At 44.2% G+C, this 14,907-nt stretch overlaps 1 protein-coding gene across 5 annotated transcripts in view; it reads left to right on the forward strand.

Annotated features, from left to right (window-relative positions):
- The window catches only part of Crem (cAMP responsive element modulator), a 91,443-nt gene that overhangs the window by 18,487 nt on the left and 58,049 nt on the right, over window positions 1-14,907 (forward strand). For all 5 annotated transcript variants that reach the window (XM_023701915.1, XM_023701910.1, XM_023701909.1 and 2 more), the window contains one exon: window positions 7,699-7,822. In XM_023701915.1, the coding sequence (XP_023557683.1) occupies window positions 7,699-7,822 (124 nt within the window). The remainder of the gene's footprint in view (window positions 1-7,698; window positions 7,823-14,907) is intronic.

Below are 14,907 nucleotides of genomic sequence, written 5' to 3' on the forward strand. Positions count from 1 at the left end.
CACCAGGGGGCGGGGCTGGCTGGCATGTGGTGCTGGGGGATTGAACCGTGGTCCCTGTGCTTTGCTAAGCTTGTTCTAAGTAGGTGCTTTAGACCTCTGAGCCATCTCACCAGCCCCTGGACTTGGACTTTTTAGCAATGCTGAAATTATTAGGACTTTGACAACACTTGGAGATAGACTAAATGCCTTTTGCATAGGGATAAATGTGAGTCTTTAAGACCCGGGAGCAGAATGTTATGGCTTGTGTCTAGATGTCCCTCAAAGCCTCAGGTGGTCATAGGTGGGACTCTTTCAGAGGTGGCTGGATCTAGAGTGTGTGACCGTGGAATTAATTCACAGTGCATTGCTAGGATTCAGGGTGTGAGTGCTACCTGCCATGAGTAGCCTGGATAAGATGTAAGGAATAGAAAGAGCTGTAGTCATCCCTTGTTGCTTTGCTACCATCTGCTCAGCATGAACTGTTTCTTCTCTATGATGCCAATCTGCATCATAGAAAAAAAAAAAAACAAAACAGTTCTTCTGCCTTGAAGCCAGCCAGTTTGGACTGAAACCTCTACAGATTGAGAGTTAACTAAACCATTCCCACTTTCACTTTTGGTATTTGGTATTTTGTCTCACCAAGAAGAAAAAGTAAGACATGTGGAAACAAAGAAAGTTTCTTTTTCTTGTTCTCAGAAGTTTAGTGTTGTCCCAAATCACAGGCTTAACTTGCAAGGCCAGTTATTTAAGAAAAAGAAAAAGAGAAGATAGAGAAAATAAAGACAGTGGCAGCTGGTTACATGTGTTCACCTAAAAGTCACGCATAATCACTACAGAAGACAAGGTGGCTGCTGGCCACATGGCAGGGTTACATGGCTGCATCCCCGCAACCCTTGTCAAAAAAAAAAAAAAACAAAAACATTTTACAAAAAAGAAAACAAATAACAAACAAGACAGCCATTTACAAACTAAGGTTTTTAGAGACCGGGCCAATTTAATAAAAGTCACCACAAAGCATACTTGCCGAGTGAGTGCATGTGGCCAGAAAGAAAAACAAAAGCCTACATTCCCTTTTCTTATCCCCATGGCTGGCCAGAAAGTCCCTCCCCTGAAGCCTTGAGAATAATGCTCGGCATTGCTAGCGTAGAGGGTAAGAAGAAAAAAGAAACCTTGCAGCATTTTAGGATGAAACAAAGTGTTCCCACATATGTCTTACCTTATTCTCTAGTACCCGACCTTTATTCTCAAGTCTTGCTACACCAGAATATTGGGGTGGGATGGAGATTACACCAATATACACTCCCATTATTAGGTAGTTCCTTATAGCTCTTCAATCAAAAGTATCCCAAGTACTTCTTGCTGTGGAAAACTTTTTTTTTTTTTTTTTGTGGAACCTGGGATCAAACTCAGGCCTTTGCACTAGCCAGGCAAGCACTTATTCTACTGAGCTATCTCCCTGGCCCTAAAAGTTCAGAAGGATTTTTTTTTTTTTTTTTCCCGCCCAGGATTCCTTAAGGGCAGGGCTGGTAAGGCACCTTCTTGCTGTAAACAAGGAATTGGATGAGACAAGCCAAGAATGATGCCAAAAAAGTTTATTTGAAAAGTATGGGGTAAATAGGTATGGAGAAAACCAGCTCTGCAGTGCTAACTTGGACCAAACAAAGAGAAAAAGAGGATAAAAGCAAAAGTACACACCACGTCTGAGAAATGTGGCATGGGCTGCCATGCAAGCTCACAGAGGATAGTGGCTTTCCCTGTGGCCAGTCCTTTTTATACTGTCCATATTTGGTGGGAGCTGAAGGAAAGAGAAGTTCTACATACGGATCCTCCTCTTGCCCTGGAATCTTATGCTTGACGGCTTCTGCTCATTTCCCCAGCCAGCTTTGCCATGCCCTTTCTGCCATATCAGTACCATCAATTCTTAACCTCCATGGGTCTCCTCTATCTCTAGAAGAATGATTACAAGGTTCTTGAGGATCAAAACTCCTAGGAATTCACCACATGGCAAATAATCACTGGTAGTTACAGTTACAATTATCACAAGAGATTTAGATTTTTCCCACAGTTGTTAGTTATTGAAGAATCTTAAGCACAAATAGAATGTCCTAGAACTATAATTACTGGCATGGGTTGGAGCCTAGAGATGGAGGCTGTGGAAATGTACCGAAGGAGACTGATTTGTAGGGTTTGTTTCTCATATTGGAGATTGACCTCATTTTAGTTTTACTTGTGAGACACTTGCTAAATTGCCCAGGGTCACCTTGGCTGCAGCCCTCCTCGTCTGCCTCCTGTAGTGCTGGGACCACAGGCACAGCTCACACCACCATCCTTGGTGGGCGTTTAGGGCTTGGTGGGAAGAGAGCAGGATCAGGTACAGGCATGTGAGGGTGGGAAGGAGGCCGGAGGTGGGGAAAGACGCTGGTATTGGTGTAAGTGGGTCTGTTGTTTTGGTGCCAAGGAAGCTAAGGGGATTCTCATTACAATCAGGAGACAAGGTCTTATGGTGAGTAGGTAAATTTAGGGATTTGACAAGGGGAAGGAATTTGGACTACTTGAGGAGACTGAGAGATCACACTGTCTAAAGAAACTCAGAAAGATTGCTGCTCATTTGAGGTCGAACAACTGTAAATTCACTAGGGTATGGTAGCACATGCCTGCAATCCAGCACTTGGGGAACAGGGACAGGAAGACCCCTGAGAGTGTGAGGACAGTATGCATTTCTGGAAAGACCTGTCTCAAAAACCAACACCAAAACAAACAACAAGGGGCCAGGGAGATGGCTCAATGGAATAAGCGCTTCCCTGGCAAGCGCAAGGGCCTGAATTCAATCCCTGGTTCTGAAAAGAATAAAAAAAAAAAAAAAAAAAAGCAAAAAGCAAAACACAGTTCAGTAACATTAATAATATTCTGCTGTGTAATTATGTTCATTGTTCTTTATCAGCCTTGGTGCAAACGTAGAGTGACAGAATTGATTTTATCCAGATTGGTGTACAACTGAAAGAAAATGGACAAACACGTAGGGCCCGGGGAACAGCAGCTGAAAGGAGAAACCATGCAGGCTGAATAGGTGAGAATGAATAAAGGAGGAGGAGTGGTCTAGAGCCTCGAGGTGGAAGAATAACAGGTATGACAGCAGCAGTGAAGGAGGGTAGAGGCTGGAAGCAGGATGTTGCAGTCAGAGTGCTGTGTTGTCTGGGATACTTACTCCTCACCGGTCACAGTGCTGGACACTCACTGCTTGAGGAGAGGTTTATTCTGGCTCCCTCGTATTCTGGTCCGTGGTCTGCTGTCTCCAAGATGGGATATCATAGCACAGCAGCGTAGGGGAGGAAAAGCTACCCACATCACTGCAACCAGAAAACAGAGAGCTAGGGACAGGCTGGGGAGGATGCTGCACCCTCCCAGGTCACGCCCTGTCGCAGACATTGTACATAGCTGTAGCACCCAAGATTTAGTACATTAAAACACAGCACAGCAGATCTGAGGGAGATGTTGACATGTAAAGCATAACAGAGGCTGAAATTAATCATTTCAGAGCTGGAGTTTGTTGCCCAAGGCCAGCTCCAAGGGTGTGGCCACCCTTGTGAGCCAATGGCTAAAGGGGCAATGCCTGAGGCCACAGGGCAAGGGGCAGATCCTTCAGTTGAGTGTGCACCTGTAGGGCAGTGGTGAAGCCGTGTAAGTCAGGTGCTGAGGTCGCTGAGCACGTCCAGAAGTGAGTGGAGGATGATGAATATGGTATGGATGGGCGCAGGGTGCCCTGCCTAGTCACCTGGAAGCTCCCTGGAATAGCAGTTTCTGGGGCAATAGAGAGGAACAGCAGTAGTGGGGCATGAGGTCCCATTGGAGGGCAGGTGGCCTCTGATTTTGACTGGGTAGGGGACAGCAGCTTTCTCTGTAGAGGGCGTGGGAGCCTTTGGGCCCTCAGATGCATGCTGCAGAGATGTGGAAGGAAAACAGTACAGAGTGTTCTGGGGAAGAAGGCTCATTACTAGAACAAAGATGGATATAGAGGGAGCTTACTTTTTTTTTTTTTTGGGCGGAACTGGGGATTGAACTCAGGCCCTTACGCTTGCCAGGGAAGCACCTATTCCACTGAGCTATCTCCCCAGCCCCCGATCTCTCAGTTCTGAGATTATAGCTATAAATCACCATACCCAGGCTTGAGACAAGATCTTGCTAACTTGTCCAGGCCGCCTTGAACTTTCTGTGTTGCCCAGGCTGGCCTAAAACTCATGGCGATCTTCCTGCTTCCTGAGGACAGGGATTACAGCAGTGTGCCACCAGGCCTGACAGTATGGAAACCTGTTTGTTTGTTTTTTGGTACCAGGAATCAAACTTAGGACCTTGCCCTTGCCAGGCAGGTGTTGTGCTACTGAGCTATATCCCCAGAATCTTCACTTTTAAAAACAAATAATTCAGTTAATTCTGATATAAGTTATCCAATAATCATGCTTGAGAATCCAAGGACCATTTAGTTAATGAATTCTTTTGGACAACGGCCACAACACACTCACTTGTGTATTGTAAGAGCCAATTACATAGCTGGTGCTGACTGAATAGTTTTCTTTTTTTTTTTTTTTGTGGAACCAGGGATTGAACTCGGGCCCTTGCACTTGCCAGGGAAATGCTTATTCTACTGAGCTATCTCCCCAGCCCCTGAATAGTTTTCTAGGGAAAGCCCTCTGCATGTAATTTTGAGGTGAGGCTCAGGTTGTGGCAGACGATTAAGAGACCTTTTAAGATGATGTAAAAAGTAGTGAAAGACAGTCCTGCTGGGGCATGCTTTGTGGAAAAGGGATGTTTGGTGGTGAGATGCTTTTGGGAAAGGCTGTCTCTGCCTCTCAAGCTGCATCAGTGTGCTGATACTTTGTCGATGTCCCGCAGCAGTGACCAGATGCTGGAGTCCCTAATGCTTAATATGTCTTAAGGGACCAGCCCCTGTCCAGTTTCCCCTTCTCCTGTCCCACAGAGTTTATCTTCTGTGAGATTCTTTGCTCCTATAAGCAACCAAAGAGATAGAGACTTAGACCTAAATGGATGATACCAAGTGAGAACTAAAGAGAGAAAAGCATTGGAGAATGTTAGGGGAAATGTGTTTTTCTGTGGGAGGCTCTAAGTTTTTATTTTGTATAATTTGTCTTTTTTTTTTTTTCTTTTTTCTTTTTGTATCAGAGATCAAACTCAGGACTTGTGCTTACCAGACAGGGGTTTTTGCCACTGACCCAGTTACTCTAAATTGTCATGATCAGTTATAAGTATTAAATGGCTTTGTAGTATAGGCTGTTGAGAAAAATTTGAGAAGAAATGTATGGATTTAAGAAATGGCTATCGAAATCTAAAAGAAGAGATGTTAATTAAAAGATAGCAGATGAAAGATTATAGGATCTGGTTACTAAATCTGGCAAACACAATTGGGTTTTTTTTTTTTTTTTAAATGTATTTAGTACAAGGTCTACAGAATCTCACTACACAGATCAGACTTGTAGTGATCCTCCTGTCTTCAGCCTCACTGGGATTGCAGGCCTGCGCCACCACGCCCAGTCTCAGCATGCCCCGGGGGCGGGGCCTGCACAACACACTGGGGATTGAACCCCGTCCCTGTGTTTTACTCTGCTGAACTATCTGGCCAGCCCTGACAATTAGGAAATTTTTATTCAAGGTCAAATTGGGTTGTATACTTTCTAGACTCATGTTCAGGCCAGAAGGTGATAAAAACCCACTGTAGTACTGACATTGGAGAAGATATATAGTAGAAGGGAGTAGTTCTTTACTTTGCACTTTATATCGCCACTGCCTTATTTATAGTGCTGGGGATTAAACTAAGGGCCTTCACACTCAGCTACATTTTTAGCCTTTCTTAATCTCCAAGTTGCCTGGGCTGGGTTCAAGTTTGTCATGTTCTTGCCTCAGTTACCCTGAGTGCTGGGATTATATAAGTGTGTACTATCATGCCTGGCTATGTTCGTTCTCTCTCTCTCTCTCTCTTTCTCTCTCTCTGTTTGTCTGTCTGTCTGTCTGTCTGTTGGGTTTGTTTGTTTTTGTTTTTGACCCAGGGTCTCACTCTGTAATTCAGGCTGGCTTCAAATTTGTAATCCTCCTGCCTCTGTCCTGAGTCCTGGGATTATAGGCCAGTGCTGCTGTGCCTGGCCTTATATTTTCTCTTAGTTGAATAAAATTTATTATATTAAGTTTACCTTCTGAAAAGACTCCATGTGGAAACCATTAACTTTTATTAAATTCAGAAGCAAAGTAAAATCATGGCCTAGAAACATTAGACTCTTGAAAAGAAAGATTTAATTCTAAGTGGGTGGGGCTCAAAAAGAAAGTGTGTAACCTATACTAATTCAATTGGTTTCAGAATTTGTTTTTCAGAAACTTTACTGACATAGCAAGACACATTATTTTATTAAACATTTAATTTAGATGATGGAAAACTTTTTTTACACTACACCATAACATGAAGCAGGTCAAGAGAATCATAGAATATTTATACTTTTCATGTAAAGTAGAAACCCTAATTTTCTTAATTATACTAGTCAGAGTACTTAAAACAATTATCAAGAAAGCTTTTTTACAAGATTATTTTAAGTTTTATTTGTTTTCTTTTTTAATGTATTTAGTACAGGGTTTACAGGGTCTCAATATATAGATCACACTTGCAGGGATTCTCCTGTTTTCAGCCTGCCAAGCTCTGGGGTTACAGGCATGCACCACCACGCCCAGTCTTAATCCCAGTCTCAGCGCACCCCGGGGGCGGGGCCAGCATGACATGCCTGGGATCAAACCCGGCCACTGCACTATGCCCAAGCAGGTGCTTTAGTCCTCTGAGCTGTCTGGCTGACCCTTCTATTTATTTATTTTTTATGAGCAGAATATATTTATTGAGGGAAAGAAGCCTCCTGTCCGAGAGAGAGACATGAGGGGGGCCCTGAGAGGGTGGTACCCTCTATTTATTTTTATTTATTTATTTGGTACAGAGTCTCACTATGAAGCTCAGACTCACAGTGATCTTCCTGTCTCAGCCTCCCCAGCACTGGGATTATAAGTGTGAGGTACCTGAGGGATTGAACTCAGGTCCTTGTGCTTGCCAGGCAGGCACTTAGACTGCTGAGCTATCTCCCATCCCTTAAGTTTTATTTGTGAGCCAGGAATTCTCTGTGTAGCTCAGGCTGACCTTGAACTTACAACTTCCCAAGTGCTAGGATTACAAGTATGTACCACCATACCTGGGTGGGTTTTTTTGTTTCTTGGGGTTTTTTTTTTTTTTTTCTCGATACGGGAGATTGAACCCAGGACTCTGCATTTGCCAGGCAAACGCTTATTCTACTGCGCTATCTCCCCGGGCCCTGGTTGTTTTAAACTATAAAATAAGTTTTGTTAATTTTTGTTTTGTTTGCGGAACCGGGGATTGAACTCAGGCCCTTGTGCTTGTCAGGGAAGCGCTTATTCCACTGAGCCATCTCCTGGTCCCAAAGATAAGTATATTCTTATAAAGTATTTTGTAGTGTTCTACTGGTAGTGCACATATCCAGAGAACAGAGAGTACCTCAAGTCTTGAGAGTTTGGACCCTGCCTGCTACTGAACCAGTTTCTTGAAAAAATAAGGACAGTGACTGTAAGAAATGACCATCAGAAAGCTAGGTACGAGCAGTGTTCACTCCTTCCAGCTAATTCAGATGGGGTTTTAATTCTTCCTCCTGTTTGTTGTCTTTTCAGACAAACAGCCATGGCAACACTTGACTCCCAGCAGGATGGAAGTGTGCTGGGCACTGTGATGGGGAGCAGATCTGCTCATTTGCAGACTCGGACTGCACAAACTCCAGTCCCTGCTGTAGCTCAGGTAGGCCCAGGCAGGCATGGAGGACAGCTTGTGTACCCAGAAGTGAGAGTTATGTGCTGTTTCCTTGAGGGGATGTTAAATCCCCATGCCCTCTAGTTGCCAGCCATTCCACTGATTTGTTTTTGGGGGGACTTCTTTTTCAGGCACTGGAAATTGAACTCATGACCTTGCACTTGTCAGACAGGCTCTGTGCCCCTGAGCTATAACCCCAGCTGTCCTCTGATCTTTTTATTTATTTATGTATTTTTGTCTTTTTGAGACAGGGTCTTGCTGTGCAGCTGAGGCTGACCTTGAGCTCACTTTGTAGTCCAGGCTCATCTCAAACTCAAAATGATCCTCCTGCCTCAGCCTCCCAAGTGCTGGGTTTACAGGCATGGGACACCACACTTAGCTCCCTGATTTGCTTTTGAAGATGCACATTTTTATCACATTTGCATGGCAACAGACACGTGTCAGTGCCCCATTCCACTGCCACCACAGCAGGGAGGAACAGAGACACCCACCACCACCATGTCTTAGCTCAGGAGTGCTCTGAGTGGTTTCCAGTTCCAAATTGACATGGTTCTATTATTCTTAGCTATCAACACAACCAAAACCATAACTGTCTATTTTTACTTGGCTTGCCCTTTTTCTTTTCAGTTGGCTCTTCAAATTTGAATTGCTTTCCTTTGGAGACTCTCAGCATTGGTTAGTTCCCAGTTTCAGGCTCTAAAATTAATTTCTGACCTATTTGTAATAATATGGAGTGGCCAGGGAGATAGCTCAGTAAAATAAGCGCTTGCCTGGCAAGCACAAGGGCCTGAGTTCAATCCCCGGTTCTGCCAAGAAAAAAAAAAAAAAAAAGGTGGGGGACTACCTGCTAGGGCCCCCCTCCTGTCCTTCTTTTGGACAGGAACTTTCTTTCCCTCAATAAATATATTCTGCTCATAACCTCAAAAAAAAAAAAAAATAGAGAGTGAAAGAAAACATTTGTGTATTCATTAGCGTCTCGCATCCTTTCTGAATGCCTCCTGTGTCTCAGCACTGAGTGCACAGGGCTTTGTAGCTGACCTTGAGGACCTCATTGTGTAAGTGGGCAGCAGATATTCTAAGGAAGGTTGGGTAACACGAGGAGTGCTGAGCAATGCCCTGTGCCAGTGAGTAGAAGGGAGCAGCCGGCTTCCAAGGTCCTCCACAGGGAGGATTTTTTCCTCTGAGCCTTGACTTCCATGGCCAGGCAGCAGGGAGCCTGCTCTAGATAGAAGGAAGCATGGACAGAGTCCTCATGTGTGATGACACCAAGTGCCAGTGGAGCCGTGTCTGCGCTGGGCAGTGTCCCTGGCAAAGGGGAGCAGAGCCATAGGCATTTGTTCACTTTATCATTTTTAGTGATACAGACAGCCCACTGCTGTCTTCAAGGTGCTGGATTCTCATTGATATAGGGGAAAGAAACTCCCAAACTTGGGGCTGGGGAAATAGCTCAGTTGAATAAGTGCTTGCCTGGCAAGTGCAAGGGCCTGAGTTCAATCTCCAGCTCTGCAAAAAACAAAAAAAATCCCAACCTGAAAGATACTCGAGATGAATATGTGTTCTCTAAAACTGAAGAATTAATTTTAGGAACAAGAGAGGTTAAGAGCAAAATATACTTAGTGGGGGAAAGAAAGCTCCTGGGGGACTGGAGCAGGTTGTCCAGGAAACTACCATTTCTAGGAATTTTTATAGAGCAAAACCATGAGGAGGTGAGGCGGGTCTAAGGTGGAAAAAGTGGGAACTTGCACTTTTTTGAGGTGGGACTAAACTGTGGTCAACTGATAAGGTTACAAGTACTATTGCTCAGGTAAAATTGACTAAATCCAGGACTAAATGGGAAAGCGAGTCACGTAGCAAGCAGGCATGAATATAGAACAGGGGCCTATCCGATAGCAGTTGGATTAGTGACTCTTCCTGGCTTCAAGGTGCTGATCAATCCCGGATGCTTATCTTAAGGGAGGGAAACATTTGTGTTTATCTTTGGCCTTGAGTACTGGCTCACAGAGGCAGCATCCATCTCACAGAGTTGTTAGGTGTCTTGTCTTCTTTGCTGTCTTCTGTAAGGGCCTAGCACTGCCTATAATTTCTAACTCAGCCGTCTACAAGCATATTTACTGAGAGAAAGAAAGCATCTGAGAGAGGGACAGAAGAGGAACTGAGTGGGTTGCCAATGAACCTGCCTTTTCTAGGGATTTTTATAGAGCAAATCCATGAGGTGAGGTAAATCCAAGGTGGGAAACATGGAACTTGCTAGGTGAGCATGAGATGGGATGAAACTGTGGTCAACCAATAACTTTACATAATTGTTTAGGTAAAACTGATTGAATCAGGATCAAATGGGGGAAGCAAGTCATGGAGCAAGCAGGCATGAATATAGAACAGTCTTCTCCTGTAGGGAGTTAGGTTAGTGGCTCTCCCTGGCTTTTTCAAGGTGGTTGCTACCTATTTAGAATATCAGTCCCTGAGGTCCATCCCTAGGGAGGTATGTGGGTGCACTTATTTAATCTTTTGTCTTGAGGCTAGCTGTCTCTCCACTGGCAAGGTATCCCATCTTTTGCATTGGCCCCTTGGAGGCCACAGCCCCATCTCACTGCCCATATTTCTATCTAACTCAGCTGCCTACAACATTATTGTCCTTGAAGTTGCTCCCATCTTGCTGTGTTTGGAGAAGGGATAGCTGTGTGGGGGTGGCTGTGTGCAGCGTGCAGTGGAGGTGGGCCTGGAGCCAGCCTGGGGGAGGCTGCCTGGAGGGACAGGGACAGGCCTTGGTTTGTCCAAGCCCAGACGGTTCCGTGAGTTATCTTCTTCCCAAGACGGGGCTCCTGCTCTCCTTCCCAGCTGTCCACAACCTCCTTGTAGCTCTAGGAGCTTCCCTAAGGTTGTGGGGAGCGGCATCTCCCTAGCAGCACTCTGCTATGCAGATTTTGCCTCAACAAATACATAAAAACACTATTCTTGGGGCGGGGAATATGTTTTGTAGAAAATTAACAAGGCAAATATTAAAAAGAACATAAAAACTGCCTATCATTTTTAGCATGCAGAGCTTCATATTTTAACATTTGGATGTGAATCCTTTCATCTTTTTGTGTGAGACTAGAACAGAAAAGAACAGAGAACATTTTTTTCATGAACTTGGACCCTCCTGAGTTTCTACGATTCCCAGTGCTTCACTAAATTGTAGTTGAAAGCAGACTTCCATCCCTGTCCTTTACACACTGGCTCACAGCTAACACTTGGGCACTCCTGGACCTCTGGCCACACAGCCAGGCCAGCAGTTTCAGTCTTACCTCAGCCTCCCTAGTGCTGGGACTACTGGCACCTGCCACCATGCCCAGCTTGCCTGAATTATTTCATGTGCTAATTAATTGATTTTTTTGTGGTACTAAAGATTGAACAAGGACCTCACACATGCTAGGAGGCAAGTGTTTTGCCACTGAGCTATATCTTTAACCCTATTTATTTTTTTGCGGAACCAGGGATTGAACTGAGGCCCTTGTGCTTGCCAGGCAAGCACTTATTCTACTGAGCTATCTCCCCAGCCCCAACCCTATTTATTTTTGAAACAGGATCTTATAATCTAGTTCAGGCTAGCCTTGGACTGACTGTTGCCCAGGCTATCTACAAACCTTCCAAATCCTACTGTCTCAGCCTCCCAAATGTTGGGATTTCGGGCATGTAGTACCATGTCCAGTTGAAACTTTTGAGAAAAGGCTGACAGGTTTGCCAAGCTGTCCTCAAACTTGGATACCTCCTGCCCCATTCTTGCAAGTAGCTAGGATTACAGGTATGTGCCACTGTGCTTGGCTTATGTGTCAACTTATTTTTAAATGGAGCTGATATCATATCTCTGAAAGATATGTTTTGCCACTACTAAGATTCCACCCAACCCTAGCAAAATGCTTGATAACAATTTAGAGTTTGTCTGGGCTTAGTAGCATGCACCTGTAATCCCAGCTCTTCGGAAGCTGTAAATAGGCGGACCACTACGATCTAGTAGAGAGATCCTGAACACCCTGTAGGCCCTTCCCTAAAATACAAAAAAAAACAAAGGAACAAAAAAACCCAAAAAACAATTTAGAGTCTGTTTGATTTTTTACTTCCTTTTTTTTGCTATGCTGAGGCTTAGACCAAGAACCTGCAACCTGTGAGGCACATATTGTACCACTGAGCCAAATGTCCAGCCTAACAGAGGGTCTATTTTAAAAAACAAGCCATGAGGAAACTTTCCAAAAACCAAAATAATGTAAAATAAAAATAGTTTGTACTAGTCATTTTAAAGCAGTTATCCTTACATCCTCCAGAAATAACATTATATTTAAGTGGGTAAGTAATCAGAACTCAAAACTTTTCTTCTTGTGCAACATTTCAAAGAGTAGGATAAGGGCTGGCCAGAGAGCTCAGCAGATTAAAGCACCTGCAAGCAGGAACAGGGGCCTGCTGTGCCATCCCCACCCCGGGGCACAATGAGGTGGTAATTGAGACTGGGCGTGGTGGCACGTGTCTGTAATCCCAGTTCTTAGGAGGCTGTAAACAGGAGAATCATTATGAGTCTGATCTAGAAGTGAGACCCTGAACACCCTGCAGACCCTTCCCTAAAATACAAAATCAAACAATCAATCAGTCAAAAAAAAAAAGAGTAGAATAGTTATCCCACACATATAAACTTATTGTCAAGATTTTGTAGCATTTGCCTCATTTTTTCTTCTTTTTGGTGAAATATTTTGAGTAGCTCTGCAGATCTTCAACATTGTGTCATTTTACTCCTACTTGCTTCTGGTGATGTAGCTCTTCTGGATATTTTTTATGAAATCAAATGTCATTATCATACCTCATGAAATCAACTATGGGTCCTTGTATAATATGCAGTCGCTATTCAGGTTTACTTACTTGTCTCACAGGTATGGGACCCACCCTGAGGGCAGTGAAGACACATTTGAACTTTCTTTTTCTAGGTCTTTGGGAGTGAAATCGTGCTGTGGTCCAAATCTGGGTGGGTGAGGTACACACATGCAGCGGTTGGCTTGCTTTTTCTATTTTGATACTTGGCATTGAGCCCAGAAGGTTGCAAGCTCCAGCAAAACTCACTTCCTGAAGCGTGAGTGCTCTAGCTGCCAGGGAAGCCTGCAGATTCCAAGAAAGCTCTCACTCCTCTCTGCACAGATGACCAAGGCTTTGGCAGAGAAGGGAAAGCCCTAGAAGGAAGCCAAATCACAGCCGTGAGCTGGAGGGAGATTTGGATCTGCTCACGCAGTGCCTGAAGCAAGCTGAGCTCTCTGGCCCAAGGCCAGGGGGACCTCTTGTCGGTGATTAGAGCTGAGCTCCTCACTCACCCAGTGTCCTCCGGAGCACATGCTCGTGGTGGGGCAGGAAGCCCTCAGAATGAATGAGGCATGGCTGTCCTGAGGGACTGAAGTAGGAATGCTTTAACCAGGCTGCTTGGAAAAGTATTTTAATATGTGGGATGTAAATTTTCTTTTTCAATGCGGTAGAAAACTGGAATAGCATTTCTCATTGTTTTGGGAAATGGTGTAAAAAAAAAAAAAAAAAAAAGGTCCATCTTCTTGGTCCAGCATAGGACTAAGAAGAGTATATACAGTCATAAAAGAACAAAATAATAATTAAATCTTCAAGCAACATTTACCGTTGATGATAGGTCAGCAACATATTTGAATGTTAAAGATGAGCTGCATCCTATTAGGTAGATTGATGTATTTGTTTTTATAACATATGCAACACTAGGGGCGGGGTAGCAGAGGCCACCAGGCTTGTGCAGAGGCTACCTGGGTTGTATTCATTGTGGCTGAGTGCAGGCAGGCAGACAGCTGTCCTTAAGAGAAGTATGTGCATTCTGAAGGGATGGAGAGATGGCAGGGGACATCGGGCAGAAAGATCCCAGTGTACATCATGGCCACAGCTCTCTGGCAGTCTTGCTCCTCAGTGGACAGAGTCCCTGAAGTGTCCAGTGTGAATTCTCGGGTGTTTCCGATTATTCTCAGATGTCTCCCAACCGGCAAAAGTCCTTGTCCTATCTTATTCCCTTCACGACATCCTGTGCTTGCTGATGACAACTTCAATACTGAGCTGCGTTCCCTGCACAGACAGTAGTGCTAGCAGGCAGTTTGGCAACTTGGAGTCAGGTCCAGTCTGAATCTTAGCTTTCAGTTAGGTAGATCTAGGATTTGTTTTGGTTTTAAGACAGGGTTTTGCTGTGTAGTTCAGGCTGGCTTTGTACTCACTGTGTAGTCTTGGCTGGCCTTGAACACAGTAATCCTCCTGTCTCAGCCTTCTGAGTACTAGGATTACAGGTGTGTGCTGTCTCACCCAGCTAAGTACATCTAGTCTAAATTCAGTGTACAGTTAACGTAGATTTTTTTAGGTTCAGTAAGATAATTTCCTTAGATAGTAGCCTCTAATTGAAGGGGAAAAATGTTCCTCTTAAGACTGTAGGGAAGCCATGCATAAGTGGTACTAATAATTCTACTATGTGGGAGGCTGAGACAGGAGGACTGCTGTGAGTTTGAGACTAGCCTGGGCTACAGAGTGAGTTTGAGACCAACCTAGAAGAAACATTGTGAGCCCTGTCTCAAAAAAAAGGCTGGGGAGATGGCTCAGTGGAATAAGCGCTTCTCTGACAAGTGCAAGGACCTGAGTTCAATCCCCAGTTCTGCCAGGAAAAAAAAAAAAGGCGTGTGGTAGATTTGTAATAAATGTTTGCTTTATAGTAAAATAGTAGTAGGCCTTTAGATGAAGTGACTTATGCTTGTTTAAACATGTACGGCTGAGATGTAGCTCACTAGTAAAGAACCTGCTTAGTGTATAGAAGACTTTAAGTTTGTTTTCCAGCTCTACAAAAATATGCATAAAGGCATGCCTGTAATCCCAGCACTGAGGCAGGAGGGTTGTTAGGAGTTTGAGACCAGCCTAGCCTACAAAGTGAGCTCAAGGTTAGCCTAAACTGCTAGTGAGACCCTGTCTCTAAAAGACAAAAAAAAAAAAAAAAGGAAATCTCAATTTATCTAGATCCTCAGTTCTTAGACTACTTTGGTGCAAGACTAGTACTGCTGTTGCAAACCAAA

This window comes from Octodon degus, unplaced genomic scaffold (assembly GCF_000260255.1).
Source record: "Octodon degus isolate 3935 unplaced genomic scaffold, OctDeg1.0 scaffold00144, whole genome shotgun sequence".
Classification (NCBI taxonomy): domain Eukaryota; kingdom Metazoa; phylum Chordata; class Mammalia; order Rodentia; family Octodontidae; genus Octodon; species Octodon degus.